This window comes from Papilio polytes, unplaced genomic scaffold (genome assembly GCF_000836215.1).
Source record: "Papilio polytes unplaced genomic scaffold, Ppol_1.0 DF823177.1, whole genome shotgun sequence".
Classification (NCBI taxonomy): Eukaryota; Metazoa; Arthropoda; class Insecta; order Lepidoptera; family Papilionidae; genus Papilio; species Papilio polytes.
Genome location: NW_013526027.1, coordinates 894,526 through 917,486, shown reverse-complemented (window position 1 = coordinate 917,486; position 22,961 = coordinate 894,526). Strand labels below are relative to the sequence as shown.

Sequence of the window (22,961 nt, the reverse complement as noted above, 5' to 3'; positions counted from 1 at the left end):
TGGTCGCCTAAACACTTAACGCATCTAGGGCGCGCGAAGCAGTTGCGGGCCGAGTGCCCGTACAACTGGCATTTGTGGCACTGACCGGGAAAAGGTTTGGCGTGCACCGACTTTAGTAGGTACTTTTTTAATACTTGAACATTTAAATTGTTAAGGGGATGGATTTTCTACTTTAATTGGACCTTTAAATGTAATCATTTTTAAGAAAGAAAGAGGAGAGATAATAAAAATTTCAAATTTTGATAAACGAGTTTTATAACCATGTTTTGTCTAAGCAAAATCAACCAGTCTAACTGCGTAATACTAATGAGATTTAAGTCACTATAGTTTTTGTTGAGTAGGCAACAGTTTTAGATATAGACTATTTATAATTTCCAAGAGCAGTATACACTACATACATTTTTGCACAATCAGATATGATAATATTTCTTGTAAACCAACTGGAACAGTGGAAGCCAGCATTTAAATTCGCAACTGTGACATTAACTTCCGTTAACCTTGTACGTAATGAAGACAAACTTTTAAGTTACAAAAATACAAATGAACTCATTTTTCTTGTTTCGAATTGTTTTTCCTCAGACATAATAACAGTGATCATTTCAAGTAGGTTATATCGCTGCTTGATTACTTAAATGGCTTATCGTGCTAAGTGACATAGCTTCGAACAAAAAAAACACCTTGCTTGTTTACTCGGTTACCTTGATGCTGATTCATCGTCCGTGAAGGTTGTCAATTTATAACACTCAAACCATTATTTATAATTATGCTATTTACATGACTTATAATAATAGATATCCTAAGATAATTTCAGCATATCAAGTGAAATAAATTTTAAACAAAGTTGAGAAAACAGCTATCAGTGGTTGAAGTCCAAATGCTTCCAAATGTTATGCTAAAATTATGTTTTAGTCAAATAAATTTTGAAATATGTAGCTTCAAGTTGGCGTTAGCTGATCAGCAGATAACGTTTGCCATAAACGGACCACAGTTTGCAGGCAGTCAAAGTTCGAGTACAACCGCTTGAAGAATGTATTTGTGTAGATATCGCCAATTACTCACACATTTAAAAGAGAAACGTTGATATTTAAAATTGGAATCACGTAATCCAAAGAGGTCGAATCGTGTGTTTATGGTTAATCTTTTGTGTTCCAATGTGTACTACTTGTACATGCTATCAATTTATAAACAAGAATATTTTGTAGCAGCCATTGTTGTAAAGATAGCCACTCTTTCTTTTAGTTCTTACGAAAGTATGAAAAGTGCCATAGATTAAGTTGGATGATTTATTTAAGGAAATGGGAAAAGGAAATTTTTTTTATCAATATAAAAAAGACAAACAATAAACCTAAGTTAGTGTCATCTCTAAAAGAAGTCGAAATACCGAAGTAACCTAACCTAAATATGAAGATACAAAATAGGATAAGCATTTATATTATAGAGGTTAATATGTGTGCGAAAAACATATTGACCCCAATCTTGTCGTAATATTTTTGATATGTTGTCGCAAATAGTCGAGCAATGGTTAAAATCTGCAAATTAAAGAAACAGTAAAATGCTGCCAAGTGATTAAGGTCCAGTTTCAGTCATAAATTCGAAGAAAAAGTAACTCTAAATAAAGGATGCTCATAAAAAGTATTGATTAATTAATCAGAACAACGAACATGCTTGTGTTGAGCAAAAACATGACATCCAAAGAGAGCAACATTACGTAATGTGTAAATTGTGGTCAATCATGGCAAAGATTAAGATTTGAAAATTAATCAAAAAAGCATTAAGTAACTAGTAATTTCATAAAAATAACTGAAATTAAATCTTTCAATACTGGATGCAATGCAAACTACAAGGAATAACCCATATTTATAATGACATCGCCGACTTCAATTAAGTAAAAGAAATCGGTCCTTGGATACTCAGTATAATATGAAGTAGAAAATATGTTCTCTTTGAAATTATTGTAATTTGGAAACGGATTGCTTCATAGAATTTACTGCATAGCACATCTGTTAAAGATGTATAATCTATGACATGCTTCGGTATACGTAACACACGCACCGCTTTCGCGTACTACGCCCTGCCCGTACCGTGGACCGTGGCACGACACGCTTGCCATCGCCGCGGCTCCACAGATTGGTGACTCCCGCGCGCTACTTCGTTCCATTCCATTCACATTCACTCGCCGCTTGGCATTCGTTCGTGTTGTGTGTTTCGTAACGATTGTAATCCGTCCAAATTTTCTTTTAGCGCGAGTGATATTTTGGTAAAAATGTCAAGATTCGCTTTAATTGTTCCTGTGGTTTTGGTCGCATTTTTCGCACAAGATGGTGAGTAAATTATTATATTTAATAACGTTTTAATTTTACACAACTAACGTAAATGCGCAAAATCTTGTTGAATCTTTGTTTGTTATTTTGGCTTAAAGAATTTGCATATCAGTGGAAGTATGTAAATTGCTTATCTGCAATACCTTTTTTGATTATTTCTAATGTAAATTCATTTTGTTATCGTATTTTGCTTACAAATGAAAATTTTAAATCATACCTACTATATGAACATTACGCGGCCAAGGCGAAACTGACTTCATTATGAAACCGACACAACCTGTTTAGGAATCCAAAACATCACACATGCGTTTGCATAATTTTTTTAAAACGGCTTAAACGGTTCCAATTTTAAATAATCTTGAATTCAACTGCAACTCTTGTTTTCTTTCTGGTTTATTTTAAATTACATCGTACTTCTTGTTAAACTTTCTTCGAAAAGTTGTTTTTTCAATTAAACTATTCATTAACTATGCTAACTTACCTAAACCACTGAACAGAGAGATGAAATTTTAATATGGTCTTATGAATGAATGAATATTCCTACCGCAAAAATTCTAAAAATAAATTAAAAACCCCAGTTTTTTATTGATTTTTAATGCTAATGTAACATTCAATGTTATTCAAAATCTTAAGACTTATACGACTTATTTAACGCTGACCGGATATTAAAAAAAATACCGTCATGCAATAAACTGAATATCCTTTGAAATGTCTTATCTCGGTTAGTTTGCGACTGTTATATTTGATTACACAGCTGTCTGCAGTAACCAATAAACGTCATTGTGGTTGTCCACTGTAGTAAGTGTGAAACCTTGCCTGACCACAATAATCAACACTGATAACTATCATGGGAACCATACTTCATACTTTAATATTATAAATACGAAAGTACATGGATGGATGGATGTTTGTTGCCTAAACGGCTGAACGGGTTTCAATGAAATTTGGCGTAGACGTAGAGGATATTCTAAAGGAACACATAGGATACTGTTTCCTTTTTTTTTAATTCGACGCGGACGAAATCGTGAGCGAAAGCTGGTCTGTAAACGTAACATTATAGAACACTATTATATAGAAATAGAATATAAAATAGAAATAACTTTATTGCAAAAAATAAGGGATTAACAATTATAATAACAGTTATACCAATTAAACGATAAATACAAATTGTGTATATAAATTGTTGTATTGCTAGTAATATTATAAATGCAAAAGTTTAGATGGAAGGATGTTTGTTAGGATTTGGGTCTAAACTGCTGAACAGATCTCGATAAAATTTTGGCATAAATACAGAGGACTCTGGAAGAATACATAGGGTATTTAAATTTTTTTTCCACGCAGACGGAGTTGCGGAAAAATTAAATTAATAGTATATACTACAATTCAAAATGCCACCTACTAACCCGTGAACTCCAGGACTTTGTTTTGACTTAGCAAATCGCTGTCCCAAACTCTTGTAGAACTTGTAAATATAAAAATAAATAAATACTCTTATAACTTGCACAGAGCATAAAGTTGTCTAGTTTTTCCACATGACTCAGTCTACTAACTTGTATCGTCGCAAACAACGGATACAAACACCTACTCTAGCGACATAAATCTGCGTTACAAGTCATAAAATGGTTGTAAAACAGCTGATTGTATTATGACCTATTTTTAAAAATATCGCAAGGTTTTAAATTTAATCAACGTTGATTTTTCAAACGCATTCTTTTATGTAAAATATCTTGACGCCTAAAAAGAGAGGTCTACAGAAACGAATTAATTTTTAAAGCGATCCACGAGGAAAAATGTTTGGGAACCGTGATCTGAACCTTAAGTTCCATAAACATACAGTCAAGTCGCTTTATAATAACATGGAAGAGGTTTATTGCAACTTTGAACAACGCAAGATTAAACTATACTTTACTATATAACATTCTATAAAATCTACCTGAAGTGTGTTCCCAGATACGAACTTTATCAGTAGTAATTAAAAAGCTTACGTCACACGATAAATTGGTGTCAGGTTAAATCAAGACGTGGAAACGTGCCAAAAGACAAGGGATGTTGTATCATCCGTGACGTGATGGTATCCCTAAAATATCTGAACTGGGAAACGGTTTCAAGGTTTTACCATAGTGACGGTCTATCATATTGACATGTTTCGAACTTTAAACATTTTACTGAACTGGGGAAAATCGAGTTTACTTTACGGCAATGCCATCTCGATATTATTATTTTTTAAAATGAATGAAAAATATTTGCTTACATGGTTTGTATACGTTAAAACTATATATGAATGATAGATGCTTAAGAAATGTGCCATGATTAAGAAGGGAGTGATGACTGAGATGACGGATGATAGAGTGCTTTGGAGGACGAAAACCCGGTGCGCCGACCCTACGGGAGTAGGATAAGGCAGGGGAGATGATGAGAAGCTTAAGAAATAAAAGTTATGGCACGAAAATAAATGGTTGTGTTGGTCGCGGTAACAAGACTACAAAAAAACTGACGTGATTATTATACGCAAATGTATGAATGTAGAAAAAGCGAGAGTGGTGTGATCTCTGGCCAGAGAGTGTAGCACACGCGTGAGTTATGTTGTTGAAAAAAAAAAGTATGACTATTTTGCATATTTTTTCGTGAGTATCTTTAAGTTTATTCCAATTATATTTTTATTTTAATCGATGATTTAAAATCAAATATTTATCAAAACGATAAGTAAATTGCTATTCATTCTTATTTATCTTAAACTAGCTTTCGCCCGCGACTCCATCCGCGTGAAATTAAAAAACAATATAAAACATAGCCTATGTTACTCACTGACAACGTAGCTTTTTAATGGTGAAAGAATTTTTGAAATCGTCCGAGTAGTTTTTGAGTTATTTTCATTATAATCAAACAAAGTTTTCCACTTTATAATATTAGTATGAAAAAACTTTGAGTGCACAATAAAAATACAGATAATGCAACTAAAAAGCGATTATCGTTTGATAACGATATCTTGTATGCAACCCGCATGATATCCTATGCTACTTAACAGAGGCAATTCCCAGTGAGAATCAATTGTTAAAGCATAGTAAATCACACTATTGATTAAAATTATTAGACGCTATTGTTAATTATATTCACAATACAACGAATTATTTTATCATCATTCACATCTTCACGCTTCGTTGTAAGCGGGGCGTGTAGAGATAAATTAACAAAGAGTTTTCTTCTAATCTAATCATGATTGGGACAACTAAATATAATAAATCATACTTCATACTAATATTATAAATGCGAAAGTTTAGATGGATGGATGTTTGTTAGAGATTGTAGCCTAAACGGCTAGACGGATTTCAATGAAATTTGGTATAGATAGGCTACTTACTTTTGTTTTTTTTATTTCACGCGGACGGAGTCGCGGGCGAAAGCTAGTTATATTATATAATCCTTTCGCCGCGTGTTACATTGATATAAAACTAACAAAATGGTCTTATTTTAGAACGCCTTAAATAATTTGCTAAAATATAACGATAGGTAATTGACAAAGATTTACACTATGGTCGTAATGATGAATAATTCTTACTAAAATAATATTGAAAGCAAAAATAGATCATTGCTAGTTTTTGCTGGCTTTTTCATAATTTTTTTGTCTGATTACTCATACATTTATCTCCACACCCACAATATTAGCTTAATTCTAATGAACAACATAAATGGGTTACGGTTTAATTACTCTAAAAAGCCATGACCTGTCATAAACTGTATGAGGTCAAGACTAGTTCTATTAGACGAGATCTACTTAACAGGAGTGTTTGCCATTAAAAGGGATATCCCTTACCGTTAGTCGACTTTCGAACTTCATATTGATGCTGATAATTACAGTAATGCAATCAAAACTGGTTTATGAGAGTGGTTTTTAAAATAGTAATGTATTTACTTTAATACTCGCGCAAATAAGAGCTTAAGATAATCAGAATTTTAGTTTAGTAACTCTATGCAAGCACATTTAGTTTAAATAAGAACAAACACCTTTGACTAAGCTATCGCAAAACTGTTTAGTCGCGTTTTGATTCCTATGAGCTTGAATGGTGGTGCGTACACTACTCGATTTTTAGTTGGTCAAATAAACTGTTGAATTAGATGCGAAACAATCGACAATCGCACAGAGTTTCGTCAAAGGTGTGCGTCAAGATCGTGGACTAGCTTAATGATAATAAAAAAGAGATAAAAACACAATAATAACACACATACACTGGCTTTAACATTTAATTCAGATTAATTTATAAATCAACTGCAGAACATTACAATGTAATGAGGTCCTCAGACAACGGAAGTTGAACAATTGCTCTTTTGATCGTCAGAATAGAGATATAATCGAATTAATAACATTTAATCCAAGACCAGACCCCTCGGTAAACATGACATCGTTAACTGACGAATTGATCGAAGACGTATTTATGTTTTTTTACAATCTCGACGCGTAAATAATAATTTCGATACAATTTGAACCTTGCTAGTATAATAATAGAGTTTAAAATCACATTGTCACTTGTGTGGCATGTTTTCTTTGCCACAAAATGCTACATGTCTGTAGGTTGTATGTATACAGTAAACTTTGCAATACGTAAAGATAAGGTAACGCGTAGTTAAGGTAGAGTGACTAACTTGTTTACCTACATTTATGTAACACGTCGCCTCAATTATCGTAAGTTGCAATTGATTTGTAAACTATTTTTATTTAGATCTAACTGTTCCTGTCCGGCTTCATCCTCATGAAATTATGAAAATTTTATTGTATTGCTTGCATTTGTCAAATTATCAATAGCAAATGTCAAAATGACATGACATGATAACCTTAGCAATCTCTCATTCTTGATGTTGGCAGCAACTTATGGTCTCTTTCCCACATTAGGGTTTTTATCTAAAATGTTTACCCGCTAAATTTAATGGCGTGAAAATATATAGCCTAAAGCATGACGTAAGTGCAGGGCTTTTTATTTAAAAAAGAATTATTTAAAAATATGCTGTAATTGCTGACATCTTAGGCAACAAAAATTGTGTGTTAACGCCTTCATTATAATAGTATAGATTCTCTATAAACTAAAGTTAATTTGTACAAGCAATGTTATCACTTTATTGTTTCCACTATCGGCAAACTTGTTGAAAAACATTGTAGCAATATTTAAATTATAGGTTACTTATTTAGATCAACAAAGAACATTAAATATTCGCGTATTGGTAAACTAAACTCCTTGTCTACATCGAATGCTTAACTACGTAATTAGATACGGGCATTGAATCTCATTTAGCAAACATTACCATTATTAGCCATTCTTCTTGCGATTGTTCAATTCACATCTTTCAATTAGAATTTTTTGCTCATTGTTCTCAACAATCAGACATAATTAAAATAAAACCCGGTTTTTATTCGGCGTACAAATGAAAATTTCACACGGAATAAGAAACACAACATTTTCTTCAACAGAAAATGGAAATCATTGTTATCAATGGATTTTGTTACTAAGAATACGCTGAAAAAATGACACCTAATTAACCTAGCTAGTTTTATAACAACGTTGATGATCCCATAATTTATAATAAAAAAAATCTTTTTAAATTCAGTTTTTTTTTATTCATACACATTGCTTATTTTTTTTTGTTTTAAGTGGAATTGACTATCATCATACTATCATACTAATATTATAAATGCGAAAGTTTAGGTAAATGGATGTTTGCTAAAGTTTGTAGCCTAAACTGAACAGATTTCGATAAAATTTAGTATTGATGTAGAGCATAGTCTGGAAGAACACATGGGCTATTCATAATTCCACGCGAACGGATTTGCGGGCGGAAGCTAGTATAATCTAATGTAACCTAATTTTATCATAAAATCCGTAACCCTTAAAATCAATCGTTATAGGTATCTTATGACCTCAACATAGTCACAATATCATTTACTTTGCCTCAGAATGTCATGACCCCATTAATGTACATACTTAAAAACATCATTAATCAAGACCCTTCAGTACAAAAGGTACAGAGAAGCACCAATTATTGCTAAAATAGCAGCTAAACAATATTTTAAATACAAAATAACCAATTAAACATAAACAGCTGAAACTGGCGGATTAGCTAAAAATAATGTTGAAACCATTTTTAATTGTCTTGTAGAATAAAAAGTAAAACTCCCATAGAGATGTTAAGGACGCCAATACGAGATATGTTTGATAGAGTTTGTAGCCTAGACGGCTGTACGGATTTCAATGAAATTTGGTGTATATGTAGAGGATAGTCTGGAAGAACACATAGGCTACTCACTTTTCTTTTTTTTAATTCCATACGGACGGAATCGCGAACGATAGCTAGTTTAAAATAAAACGAATAGTAAACTCTCAGATGAAATCACCTTATGAGTTTGGCTTTGAACCAAATTGTTAGGAAATTTATTGAGATAACTAAAGAGAATACCGCATAGCACGTTGACGTTGTTTATATTTTGCTTTCGTGTGACATCATCTGTGGGTTTTGGTTGCCAAAACACCTGTATATAAACACATGTAATAGACCGGGCGCACACCTTTGACTACTATCACAAATCTGTTTTGTGATTGTCGATTATTTCGCAGCCAGTTTAACTGTTTAGTCGCACAACTAAAAATCGAGTGTGTGCACCTCTACATAAGCTTATAGCATCAAATTTGTGTTACAGTTTCGTTTCAGGTGTGCGATGTTAAACACATCAGTTGTGTCGTTATTTATTTAAAAAATTGCAAAATATAGATTACTTTTTTCAGATCTTACTTTGATAGAGTATTATTTGAAGGTCAATTCACACATATTACACACACGATACATACATACCATACAAGTATACGCTAATACTTAAAGCATCACAATAGATTGATTTAACGTGGCGTGAATACGAAAGGAAAACAGCGAACAATATGTCGTGCTGTGACTAAGCATTTCCACCCACATACTATGTTCAATGTTACATCCATACACTCTTAAAGTAGATTTCCACTGCTTAAATAACTATCCGAAAACATATTGTTATCCCCTTCAATTCTCTTTGAAAATACGAAGATAGTGACATATTATGTGCAGTTGTGTTACCCATGTAAACTACTATTTTGGTAGAAAACATATCGTAAATTAGAGTATCGTTTGGAACGATTTTTCTTTCTTCAATTTCCTTAATAAAGACGTTAAATTAATAATAATACGGACATATTTATATCAAAAACATGTGGCGTATATCCGGAATTTATTTATTTTATCTTAATACCAGCCACAAAATGGACCGTTTTCACACGTCCTTGAATATAATGTTGTTCACAACATGGTCAGATTTGAGGCCTATTGAAAATAAACAACATCATTCAATGATTCTTTTAGACGTTTGCCTTGGAAACCATGGCCAACATGGTTTTAAAACGCTATACTTTGTTATTATAATCGTAATTTTTATTTTAGTGACTAATATTCATTAAAATTCTGATTAAATTCTTTTATAATGGAATGTACGGAATTAAAAAAATTAAGGAAAGATAAATATCTGTCAAACTTAATTGTCAGAAGTTTTTCGTTAATTCTTGCACTTCTCAACAATGTAGATAGCATTATGTATAGTAACACAGTAGTGTATGGGAAGAGCGTACTTGGTCATTTTTGACAAGTACATGAGTAATATATATAGACAGTCAAAATCGACTTTAACGAAGTTGACGGCATAGGCGATATTTAGTCGTGAAAACCCATAGGAATGTTAAGTTTGGGCAATGCCTACGGTGGCCATAACCGATGTAGCTTCTATTGTATAGAAAATAAAACAATAAAAACCACACCTAAATCGTAACCTTATTCGCATTAGTTATAATCATCGAATTTATAGGTGTGGTAAACAGTATTACTGTCATTATGTTGATATATTAACAAGTCTTTCAAATAATTAACGACCCGGTAACACGATAGCTTAAAGCTGATTAAATAACACTTAGCGAGGTTCTTTAGACCTATCTTTATTGGATTAGAAGTCTTAAGATTGTATTTAGTAATTAAAAACCTTAATCCAATCACTGGTTGTTCTATTGATTCCTTTTAAATTAAAAAGCAGAATTGTTAGTCTTTGGTAAGTTAAGCATTATTTATCAAACTATCTATTTTCAAATAATAATTGACGTTTTTATATTAGGTATAGTTTAAGGTTATTATTATTTCTCCAAATAAAGACTAAAAGACTGTGAGAATTATTTATTTATATTGTAGATCAGCAATATACGAATAGACAATATATATTTTATGAGGCGACATTAAGGGTAAGAGTGTAGACAATTTGGCGCCATAGAATATTATCCTTCTTGCCGCACTTAAGCCCGTTACACACGCTCAGTTTTATCTGAACAGTAGGGTCAGATAAATCTAACGTGTGTTGTGTAGGCAAAAATGAGAATTCAGGTATTAGTTTTATTACATTTACTGAATGTTCAGATAAAATTGTGCGTGTGTGGCTTTTTGAATACAGATAATTTCCTGAAAGGCTACAAGTACATAAAAAATGTACGCATAATGTAACAAAACCTGTACATGCATATATCCCTTTCCATTTACACTTATACGATCACAAAAGTATTGTCGGAATTTATTAAGAAAGTGTGAAAGGGACGACAATACATTACAAAAGGATTAAATCTCTTATAATTTAATTTAAACTCTTGTGTTCAAGTTAATTGTAATTAAATGCTTTTTATAATCTCAGGGAAAAGCTCGCTACGAGTTCGCTACGCTTTTCACCATATCTAGAATACTAGATACTTCAGTTTATCAATAATGATATCATATCTAAGCTTTATGTTATTTGTATGAATAACCATCAATTTTGGTATAACGATAATGTATCCATTAAATGATAACTACATATACACGAGAAACTTTCGATTTATATGTAATCCATAACAATATATGACTAATTAACGAAATATGTTTTACGTTTTTCATAAAAAAAACAGCTATTCCACATTTAATTTGTTTATTTAATCTGCTGTAATAATTCTGTATGACCGAATTTGCCCAAACAAATTCCTTAACGTTGAAGATATTTTTTATCGACAATCCATTAATACTTTTTTCCGTATATCAACTCGTGCATATCATTCGAAAAAATCCATGGACGTTGTACAATCGTAAAAAGCCACAATCATAGACATTGAATCTATTGAAATGTGCAGAACAGAAATATGCATAAAAACATTGCAATCGTATATTCCATTGTGGTTGACCACCGTACCGTGACTACTAGGAACGATCCACTGGTTCCCGTAGAAAATGACCTTGACAATTGTTTAAACCAAAAAAACTTTGTTTTTACATTAAACACACAGTCAGTGAGAATAAACATTATTTTTATTTGAAAATAAGTCCCTATAACATCTACATATTTAGTTTTATTTAATAAAACCTACTTTTTATTCTCTTTCTTTGTAGGAATGGTATACTATGGTAATGGTATACGACTCCAATATTAGGCCATGGAAATTTCTCGTAAGACTAAATCAAAAGTATAAAAGTGACTTGATCTATTTTGCTCGCATTTGGGAAGTGGAACCAAGACTTGAAGAGAAGAAATGATTAAAAAGATAACATCTGTCCGATTATTCCATTATTACAAAAACCCTAAATGCAAATATTTCAACACTAACAGTGATGTAATAGATGACACAATTCAAATCTACATAACCCTTTAAACGATTATACAATTACTTGCTGACGAACTATGAGCTTTATTACCAGCGCATAAATAACTTTTATAGTTCGTCCCAAACATAACTAAATTTTTATAGGTTATATTTCAACATACATCAACTTTCCTATGACTGCAAGGTTGTTTGGGTTTGAACAGCGGTGTTGGTGCGAAGCGTTCCTAAGAACTTGTGAAGAGATGTCGTAACGATATTGCTCAATAAATGTTTTCATTTGACTAGTTGGTTAAGTGTAAACATGCCACAAACATTGCGTACAATACTTACTATTGTAAGCATCGTTTTAACCGACTACCCAAAAGAAGGTTGCCCATATCTTTGACCAGTGTCGGTTTTCATACATTTTTTAATAAAATTCAAAGATTGTTTTTTACCTATAAGCAGTCTATGAAAAATAAAACCGAGAAGCTATAAAAATCTATTTATACAGATTTAATCATTTTATTCAATGAAATGACGTTAATTTTCAAGGATGGGAATTAATATTTGAATTCACAGATTGTTCAGCGTATTGTATTTAAATTAGTAAATTTTAAACAATTCTGTAATTTTTAAAGATTAAAATGATTTAATGCTTAAAAACAGTAATGAAATTAATTTCTGTATATTAAAAAAAATGTTGACAGAATAAGCACGATACATTACATACAGAGGAAAAAGTAATAAATCGATTACTCCAAGATACTACGAGCTAGAATCACACTCCACGTTTCAAAAACTGGTATTCAAAGAATTTTTGTTTTATTTCACAGCTGACGCAGTCCGGTGTTGGACGTGTTCCTCCGACCTGAACCCGCTCTGCAACGACCCCTTCATGGTAGCCCAATCGGAGAACTCATACCTCTTCCGCCTGGAGAACTGCGACGCGACCTCTGCCGTCTCCTATCCTTACCTGACATCGTCTATCTCCGCTTGCAAGAAGCAGAAGAAATTCGGTAAGGTCTTGTTTTAATTATTTCCCTGTAACCTACCTTCCGATACTAAGTCTTCTGAATAAAATGCTAGAATTTTTTTCAACAAATCTACCAATCTTTTAATTTATGCTAGTCTTCAAAAAGAACAGATATTAAACCAAAAATACAACGCGCGATTAACCAGTTAAAACCAAACTAGATGAATATTTACAAATTATACCCTGTCTGTCTTTAACCTAGACAACCAATTATGTAGAGGAAAGAATGCTTTCTTTGTTCTTGAAAATTTTAAAAACTGCTGAAAAAAATATTTTTTTCCCAGTAGACGACATCACTTCTATCGTTAAAATAATTGTTTAGCAATCTGTCTAAGAAAAAACTACACTGAAAATATAATACTTGAGCGAGTATTTTCCTAGAACAAAGTAAACAGATTATAAACCCACGTACGTGCCACTGGATAATATAAACCTGTAAATTGCTAACCACTTAGGTAATTACGAGGTGACTAATCACACAGATACTGTTAACAGAAACCACATCTTCACGTGTCCTACTGTGCTATGTTATACACATTGTCTTGAGGCAATTTAATTATTTACGAGTCATGACAACAAACAAGAAATTTACTAATTGTATCCGTACATACATAATTTTCATGTAATTAAACATAGGAAGGGCGGATATAATTGGCAATAATATGCGATAATTTTTAATTAATTAGGTTAAATATCCTACATTTAATAACGGAAATTAATATTAAGTCTCTGAAGGCAACTTAGCCTAACCTAAAAATAATTATTACCTGTGGACACACAACAAACAAATATTAGTTTGTCTTTGAAATAACATAACTAATAAAAGATCATATGACAATGTAAAATGAGAATATATTAGGTATTTCACTCTAACATGCGAAACCCACACTTTCCTGTAGCTACTATTAACTTCATTATGATCACATCATAAACGCTTATAGCCAGTAAGTACACAGTGGTGATAACAACATCTTATCAAATATTTTTACAATTAACTATTAGTAAATTTCTCAAACTACATCTCTACTAAGTGAATCCCTAAATAACCATTTTAAAAAAATATATAAAGTAGTTACTTAAATCGGTTTCTTATCTTATTTGGATCTTCGAGGAAGCTTCCCAGAACTGCGAATGTGTACTTTATATATTTTGCAGTTATTGACCTTTAGCAAAAAATATTCGGAATGAAAACCATTGAAAACTGCTTTAAGACAATAAAACTGTCTTTGTGAACTATTGATAACACCACTTGAGAATAGCTAACTACTTAAGCTTCAGTCAGGAACATTCTACAGTGTTAAAATCCGATTTTTTAATTCTTTCATTTGTTTTTCAGTTCACGGTGCTTTGGTGATATCGCGTGGCTGCACATGGAAACGTAAGGACGATTACTCGAACACCTGTCCCAGCACATCGACCTCTTCAGCCAACGAAGTGACCTCTTTCTGCGAAACTTGCGACTACGATGGATGTAACGGAGCCGCTACCATCTCCAAAACCATCGCTTTAGTTCTTGCACCACTCGGTCTATTGCTTTTCAAGTAATAGTTTTAATAGACACAGTCTTAATATGGGACCATATTATACCAATACGATGCACCCACCGTTCAAAGTCTAGGTAAACGGATAATGAACAGAAAAAACGTTTTATTACCATTTTATATTACCAGAACACTTTTTAAAATATTGTAACTGTTTCAAAAGTAATTAGAGATATGGAAATATATTTACAAACACTTACAAGTGTTTGACAGTTGTAATTTTATACTTTATTGTAATTCATTGCATTCTTTATCTGTATGTTGATGTTAAAATATTCACTTATCATTGTTATCTAGATAGCTAAGCATATATTTTAAACTCATATATTTATGTAAACTCTTTATATTATTTCTGATATTCTTAACTTCTTTGCACTTTCATAGTTTCATATTACCAAATAGCTAATTAACTATCTTACAGGTTTCTCGAAATACAAAGGTATTTGGAGAGTAAATTCTGTGTCATTAATAAGTCAAATATTAACATGTAGATAAATGTGTTACTAAATAAAAGAAGGTTTTGGTAAAAATTGACGTAGATCGTGTTAAAATATTTTACTAATTACGGCACAAATTGTTTTAATTCTTATTAGCGTGTGTAGTTGATACATAATTTTCTTTTGTCTTGGTTAAGGATATTTCTAGGTTATAATGTGCTAGATTTATGTTAATTGTAAATACGTTGCTTATTTCATATGTTTTCATTACCGCAGTAAAACATAACGTACTTTTTTATCTTGTCACTTTCTTAAAACCTATGCATACTATATTGATGTATTAATATTTTTTCAATTTAATATCTTACGCTAAATTGGTGCATTGTTTTAAGTACAAAGTTAATTTTAAAGCTGATTTGTGGATTTCAATAAAATTAGTGACTAATAAATTTTGTTTTATTAAAAGCACACGAATATCCGATTAATTAGGTATGTATAATTAATTACAATTTTTACTCAGCTGAGTTTAAAATAAACAAAAACATTATTTATTTTACTAAATGTCAACTGAACCTACTTCTGACACCAGATATTAATTAAATAGATGAAGAGCTAACAAAGCCATTGAAAATACTTGATTTTGTTATCGGTAATTAATGTTTAAAGGTCAGAATAAAAACAAAAGCCACACTCAAACGAGAGTTGAATTTATGTGTGTAACGTAATTAGCGCCTGCTTATTAAATAATACAAAATCGGAATCATTAGAAGTAGCCACAGATAACTCAAGTAAAATTGATGAGCTGCAAATCAGCTGTCAGTACCCCTAGGTGAAGAAGATCAATGGACCGATTTAGACTTTTTTTTACCAACTCAGAGAGCAGGTTTTAGTAACTGCAAAGAGGTAAAAATTACGTTCGCGGCACGTGTTAGTATAGCCACAGAAAATACAATACTATATCAATTATAGTACATTGGGGACTGCTAATTTAGTTGTTGAGCTGCAGCTCAACTGTTCAACACTTTATGAGATGATCTGTTGAACCAGTTCAGAGCACACACAACTAATTAGAATAAAAAAGAATGAAAGCGGATAATACGTCCGTGTAGGAGTGTCGCGGCCACATTTCTTATTTTTGAATACCTGGGTAGTATATGCCACTGGTGGCACCACAAACCAACTCTTTATTTTATAAGTTAGTTGTATAGGATTCTTTTCTAAATTATTTTTGTATAATTCTGGACAGAGTATAATTAAAGAAAAGAAAATCGATTTTCTTGATACTTATTTTATTACAACTTTCAATTTTATACCTAAGTTTTCAAAATAAATGTTTTAATGGACGGTTTCTTCAGTCTTATTCTATGTGCAGTGATTTTTACAATATTGTCGATTACTTTTTCACCAATTTTAAACTTACAATAATATACATTGTAAATTCATGTATTAAATTTACAATTCATAGTTATTTAATGATTTAAAAGAAATTAAGAATATTAAAACTGATAAAAGCTAAGCCTAGTACATAAATTTGTAGAAATAAAAATGATTCAAAAACATTATTTTTACACTATGGTTTGTTAAAAAGAATCCTTAATCTATGCAACACTTATGATTGTAAGAAGTGGCTATTTTTTTGTGACTCATTTTTTTTTTCCTGAAACATAAGCCTTTTAAGTAATGTAACATTGAAATTTAAGTATACTGTAAAATTACATAATGATCAGTAAATTTTCATTTGGTAAATAGAACACATACCTTTACTGTAAAAATGTTAAATTTTTATATAACCAAAACCTTATTCTGGGTGTCATTTATTGTATTTTTAAAATCTTCACTGGTAAAAACCCTGAGTTTTAACTAAATATTTTTTTTATATCTCCCCTAGAAAGGCTAAATTAAAAGTACAATTTGTACCTGAGATTCAATATTATCCTGAACAGTAAAAAATTCTTAAATGTAAATCATCAAGAGATACTTATAGCTAATTTTAACAATGTTGCCATAGAAAATATAACAAGGGGTACAGGACCAAACAGTGAAGATGAATTACATCCATCTTTACTATTACATGTGCAGTATTCAATAAAGATATTGTATGTTCCAGTCCTCATTAAGCAAAATCTTTCATCACCCATAATGCCAACTTCACCCAAATAGGCACAGTCTCTAAAGTAGCGCCATTCACCATTCACTGAAAATAAATGTAACAAATATAAATTAATAGCTATATACTCATCATCATCATCATCTCCTTATCCTACTCCCGTAGGGTCGGCGCAACAGGTTTTTACTGTTTTTAATAGCTTTATACTGAGTAAGCTTTATACTAAGCTCATACAAGAAATTGAAGATTTCTTGTTATATGAGCTTCAAGAAATTGGGTACACTGATATGTTGGTGGAAACCAAAAGGTAGATTTGTTTAAGATTTAAGTTATACAACATGTTTATTACCTTTTTGTCGAATTTTTCGGCACATGGTAGATTTCACGCCCGGTAAATGGGCAAGTCCTTTCTCTTCCTTACAATCAGTTATCGGAACAGTGCTGTTATCAAATGGATCTGCGCATTTTGGATCATTACTTGATCGACAATTCCAACATTTTATACAGTAACCTGGAAAGTTTTAATTTCAGTTAAAACGAGTTAATGGGCGTGACCCTCAAAAACAGGTTAACTATTCTTACCATTGTTTACGCAGAATATTACGATTAGAGTTACAGCCCATTTTGATATTAGTAACATTATATTCACAAAATGGTTAATAAATCAGCAATTCTAATTTAAACAACAGTTAAACAAAAAACAAAACACAAACACTAACACACTCTTAAACAAAACAAGGTCGAAAACTGTCAAAAGTCAAAAGCGGCAACTTTTCCGTTTTTTATTTGTTTGACGTTAATTTACCAACCTCCCTCGGTCAAAGACTAGATAAAACACTTCAGACCTGGCACGGCGTAGTTTTATTAAACTTGCAGAACACATAGGATTCTATTGTTTTGCATTTAAAATTGTTCAAAACCGCAAAGTTGAATCTAAAATAATGAAAAAGGATTTTAATATAAATCGTTTTTTTGGGATGGTAACATCAAGTTGGGCGTGTTTCCAAGTGCCATTTTATTGTTGATGTTTTCGTATTTCTTGGATTCAAACTGTACAAACAGTTAATTCTTCATAATGTCTTACTTATATTTCCTGATGTTAATTAGTTTAATAAGGACAGGTTTGTATTATTTATCTTAATTTACTTACTATAATATTCTGTGGTACAAATTTCATACATGATTTACTTTCAGCGTTCAGTGTGAGATGTTACCAATGTGCTTCATCACAAAATAAAGAAGATACTTGTGGTGCATACAAAAAATTTGATGTCGATAGCCACATAGCGGTTGAATGTAACAGCGACGAATCCCATATGCCAGGATCTTTTTGTATGAAACTCACCCAACAAGGGCCCAAAGGATTTATTTGTAAGTTTTATTCATCATGGATTACCTTTAATTAGTACTGACAACGTTCGAGTAATATATATGGAAAAAGCTCTTTTGAAACCACAAGTTCTGTGTTCTGCAGTTTCTCTGATGTTGCGCATGTCCTTGGGCGTCGTGATCACCTTGTTGTTCCCGCCACTCAATTGCCTTCTTTTCCTACATAAAAAAGTATTTTTGAAAAGTAATAAAGTTTTGCTTTACACAAAATATGTTTTAATAGACAATGTAAACTCTACTATTTGAAAGTTGTAGGATTAGTCATGTTTGTTTAATTTACATGATACTGCAAATTGTACAAATTAACTTCTTGTGAAACAATACAATAATGTTTTTTTAATGAGATGCCAATCTAAGCCTTATTTGGTTTGTATTAATATTTAGTTCTAGTTTTTGAGGCCAAAAGTATGTGTTAGCTAGTATGACACTTTATAAGACTGCATATTAAATCTATAAATCTATAAGTTAGCAATACTATTTCAACTTCATTGAAAGATATTTTAGGTTATTTACAGCATTTCAACTAATTATACTGCAAACTGATCTAAATGCTATACCTGTGAATTACTAAGATAATTAGTTATAATTACTAAGCTATTTCAAAATTTTTTACTAGCGTCAACGCTAGTCAAAAATAAATAAACAACATGCTTGGTGGAATTAAAAAAGATAGTAACTCTTTGGTCTTCTAGACTATGTTCTACATACAGATGTAGAATCTTCTACAGATGTTTTGGAGATTCATAGTGATGGCAATCCATCAAAACTTTCACCTTTATAATATTAGCATTATTGTACTTTGCTTTTTCGATCATACTTTGATATCTCAAAATAATTTATTGTTTTTAGGGGACGGTAGATGGCGTCAAGTTATACGACGCTGTGCATCTGTGGCTGAGACAGGTGTAACAGGGGTATGTAACTGGGGTGTTTACCCCAATGGTGTATATTGGGAAGAATGTTATTGTTCGGCAGATGAGTGTAACAGTGCTACCAACATGAAAACTTCATTTGTTGCTATGTTCAGTATGTTGACTGTGTGTTATGTAAGTAGAGTATTAATATAACAGTAATATTTTTTTACTACTTTGTTGGCTACAAAATAACTGGTATTAAAATCATGTAATTGAAAACAGTTCAAATATTTTGAGACCAGAAAGTCTAAGAACCAGTTATTTTAATATCAAATAGAAAAATACAACTTATTTCAATATTGTATTTATATTATACATATTTGTGTTAATTATTAAAACATTTTTACAACCAATTCATGTCAGTTTCTTGTCTATGGCACTTCCTTAGCGGATTGGGCCAGTGTTAACTTTCAACCAATTTGAATTTAGAATTGTTTTATATGTGACAATTTTCTTTTTATCTACACAAAAGGCTATCGCACAGAAGAATTCTAATTAATAATTTTATGTCTGTCTCTTAATATGTTTTTATTATGTCTAGTAATCATGTAAAGTGCCTTATCAGCCTCACTTTATAGGAATTTCAAAGTAACATTGTAAAATTTGTTAACTGCAAGTATACTGCCAGATACCACTATATAAGTTAGTTATATTAAATATTATATAAGAAATTAGTGCCTTAATTATTGAACTAAAATGTGTAACAATGCCGTCCAAATTTATGTTAATAATTCAAGATATTCATGTTTTTATATTAATTAATATACATAGATATATTGAAAATACGTCACTTTTTAACATAGTATGCTGAGGGTAAAAGTATGGATAAGTGCTTAAAATTATACCTAACATAAGGTAAGAACATGTGTATTTTAAGTTATGTATTTGTGTAAATGAATCCGCCCAAGTGTTACTTATCTTTCCATGTTAAAAACAATGTTAAGAGAATCTCATTACTTATTACTTTGTGTTTGGTTTTTACAATAAAGGTATTTGTATCGTATTTTGTATTTTATTAATAAAATGAAGTTGGTATTTAAATATTTACTATTCGAATCATGAGCACCTTTACCAAATATTAGTGATAATTTACTTAAAATTACTTATGCAATGTTTTTAATTTTTTTTTTATACAGTACACTGGATTCTAAGAAACATCTAAATTGCAATTATAAGCCTATCTTAGCTGTTATATTGAAAATCCATATTTTCATTTGACCATTCAACTGGCTACAATTATGACAATGGAGAAAATTACCAATCGAAAAATCATTCAAAAAGCTTGATTTGTAGTTTTGCCAACAGGACATCACAATTAAATTGCCATACAATATTTCTATACCCCACTAAAATCTTAATACACCAATTATTAAAGCAAAGGTGCTGTATACTTGTAATACAAATAGTTGCCCGCCCATATGGCCCCTTAGCCTTCTTGAAGGATTAAGAAAACAGGAATATCACCAGGACTATTGTACAAGTTTAAATTAAATTTTGCTGTTAACTTTGTCAATGACATCTGATAATCCGTTTGAACTTGTAAGCGTCTTAACGAAGTTTGCTTTTGTTTACAACCTGCCCTTCTAATTTTTGATAATTACGTATAGATAAGAAATATTTTATTAATTATATTAACATCAGACACAACTTGGAATCACATTGGTATTTTGTGTAAAAGTTTAGTAATATTTAAATTTATTTACGAATGCTGCTCATCCACAAAATACATGCGGGTTTAGCCTCGCGTCATCAAAATAATTTATAGGTCCTTTAAAGGATTTACTACATTAAAGGATAATAACAAAATTATATCTTTTGGTCATAAAAAACAATGTAAAGAAGAATGTTGCATGTGCCAAATAGACTCATGATCAGAACTAAACGTCTTTCCGGTATTGATAGTGATGAAATCTTTTCATCTCAAACATCCGAGAAAATAATTTATTAAAATTTATAGAATTTTAATAAATTATTTTCTCATTTCATCAGAAGTATTTTCGAGACGGAATAAGATAGACCATTTCGCTTACAAATACCGCCAAGAGGCCAATTTGCCCATTCAATGTTATTCAACAGGGTGGGCGGAGCACTACAAAAATAAATTACATTCAAGATGTACACTTTATGCAATAAAAAATGCACAAAAAGATTCACCCTTAAAGCGAAGCTTTCGTCCGTTGTCGTCATACACCGTTAGACTTCGGATCGCTTCGAAAATAATCGCAAACTGTGACGTGATCACTCAGAAAGGTCAAGCCTTGTCTTACTCATGGGATGCGTCATATGCGAGAGTGAGTCAGACATAGTTGCATTGTTGCTGCGGCTGTGTCTATTTTCATACGTATTCCCGGTCGAGGCTTGATATTTTCCCGTAGGCTTCAGCTCGCTCGAGCCTTTAGTCGCCTGAAGGCTGCCGGCCCGGATACGTGTAGCGCCGCGCTCCGCTCGTCTATAGATGGTGTGATTAAGTAACCACTGTTCGAGCGATAATACCGAGGAGTGTTGTTTAAGATATCATTAATATAAGTGCTATGTAAATGTGTTTATATCGGTGTTAAGTTATAAATTAGCAGGAGATAATTATAAAATAGCCCGTGTATGAAGATTTGATTTAATTTCAAGCAATGTAAGTATTATCTTTATAAATAAGGTTTTATTGATTGACGTTTGAATTACTTTGTTGAAGGACTTAAGTAAGTATGGGGATAAAGGTTATGACCCTAGTTCGTGGCCCTGGCTGGGAGAGAAGACCGCCTCGTGTTACCTAACAGCCTCCAGAATAAATTAAACATTTTCTTAATACTGCTTTATACTTAGTTTTAATTAAGATTTTAATCAAACTGAACAATTAAACAAGGTATGTATTCGAATTAAAATAAAAATAAAAATTTAAATAAGGAAAGCCCTATACATAACATAGTTACAAATTTCTTTTTTAACAGGTTGTTAAATTATACACATTGTTTCCGGAATCAACGCAACTATATGCTTGTGCTTTACTGGTCGTGTTTTTCGTAATAGATTCTACATATATTAACAATTCTTATAAAGCCAAAAAATATATTTTTTAAAATCTTTTTCGTAAAGCAATACATTTTCCATACTATACTATCTTGTTTTACAGTGTCCAAACACAAATGCATACTTTTCTTAATTATGGTAAGATCTTATGATAGAAAGCAATAATCTAGAGTAATAATAATTTACTTTGATTTATGAGGCGCGGTACATTGGACAAGGAAAATGTACAAATACACCGTACAATAATATATTCTCGAAACACGCTAGTATGATACATTGTTGTAGTTTACTACGAACTGAGATTCAAAACAAGTGGTCGCAATATGTTTGTGGTGACCACACGATTTTTTATTACAGGTTTCCGATATTTAAGTTAATCACTATATTTTTATATTCGTTGTGTAAACGGTCTTAGATACATTTCAATTGAATATTAAAAAAATTGGATCTAAATGTCCAGATTCGAAATTTATAGCATTGACGGTGGTTTTTGACATATTACAATACTACTATTTGATTAAAATGTACTTTTGTTTTACAATTTTTGT

At 31.5% G+C, this 22,961-nt stretch overlaps 3 protein-coding genes across 3 annotated transcripts; 2 read left to right on the top strand and 1 right to left on the bottom strand.

The window, feature by feature from the left end:
- Positions 1 to 2,107: 2,107 nt before the first annotated feature.
- On the top strand, positions 2,108 to 15,017 carry LOC106105233. The gene is made up of 3 exons (XM_013285511.1): positions 2,108 to 2,321; positions 12,805 to 12,987; positions 14,341 to 15,017. The coding sequence occupies exons 1-3, from the start codon at positions 2,264 to 2,266 to the stop codon at positions 14,547 to 14,549; spliced, it is 450 nt and encodes a 149-aa protein (XP_013140965.1). The 5' UTR covers positions 2,108 to 2,263; the 3' UTR covers positions 14,550 to 15,017.
- A 1,557-nt stretch (positions 15,018 to 16,574) lies between these two features.
- LOC106105252 lies at positions 16,575 to 17,846 on the bottom strand. Its single transcript, XM_013285536.1, has 3 exons — positions 17,672 to 17,846; positions 17,439 to 17,600; positions 16,575 to 17,176 (listed from the first exon to the last, which is right to left on the bottom strand). Exons 1-3 carry the CDS (start codon positions 17,727 to 17,729, stop codon positions 16,950 to 16,952), a joined length of 447 nt encoding a protein of 148 aa, XP_013140990.1. The 5' UTR covers positions 17,730 to 17,846; the 3' UTR covers positions 16,575 to 16,949.
- Positions 17,847 to 18,078: 232 nt separating this feature from the next.
- On the top strand, positions 18,079 to 20,392 carry LOC106105253. The gene is made up of 3 exons (XM_013285537.1): positions 18,079 to 18,210; positions 18,284 to 18,460; positions 19,328 to 20,392. The coding sequence occupies exons 1-3, from the start codon at positions 18,165 to 18,167 to the stop codon at positions 19,543 to 19,545; spliced, it is 441 nt and encodes a 146-aa protein (XP_013140991.1). The 5' UTR covers positions 18,079 to 18,164; the 3' UTR covers positions 19,546 to 20,392.
- The last annotated feature ends 2,569 nt before the right edge of the window (positions 20,393 to 22,961 follow it).

What these genes read in the sequence shown, in the direction of transcription:
- LOC106105233 (XM_013285511.1), top strand. Translation starts at nt 2,264, where the DNA reads ATGTCAAGATTCGCTTTAATTGTTCCTGTGGTTTTGGTCGCATTTTTC. An exon ending in CGCATTTTTCGCACAAGATG is followed by an intron (nt 2,322 to 12,804) that starts GTGAGTAAATTA and finishes TTTATTTCACAG; the next exon opens with CTGACGCAGTCCGGTGTTGG. An exon ending in CAAGAAGCAGAAGAAATTCG is followed by an intron (nt 12,988 to 14,340) that starts GTAAGGTCTTGT and finishes TTTGTTTTTCAG; the next exon opens with TTCACGGTGCTTTGGTGATA.
- LOC106105252 (XM_013285536.1), bottom strand. Translation starts at nt 17,729, where the DNA reads ATGTTACTAATATCAAAATGGGCTGTAACTCTAATCGTAATATTCTGC. An exon ending in AATATTCTGCGTAAACAATG is followed by an intron (nt 17,601 to 17,671) that starts GTAAGAATAGTT and finishes AAAACTTTCCAG; the next exon opens with GTTACTGTATAAAATGTTGG. An exon ending in CCGAAAAATTCGACAAAAAG is followed by an intron (nt 17,177 to 17,438) that starts GTAATAAACATG and finishes ATTTATTTTCAG; the next exon opens with TGAATGGTGAATGGCGCTAC.
- LOC106105253 (XM_013285537.1), top strand. Translation starts at nt 18,165, where the DNA reads ATGTCTTACTTATATTTCCTGATGTTAATTAGTTTAATAAGGACAG. An exon ending in AATTAGTTTAATAAGGACAG is followed by an intron (nt 18,211 to 18,283) that starts GTTTGTATTATT and finishes ATTTACTTTCAG; the next exon opens with CGTTCAGTGTGAGATGTTAC. An exon ending in AGGGCCCAAAGGATTTATTT is followed by an intron (nt 18,461 to 19,327) that starts GTAAGTTTTATT and finishes TATTGTTTTTAG; the next exon opens with GGGACGGTAGATGGCGTCAA.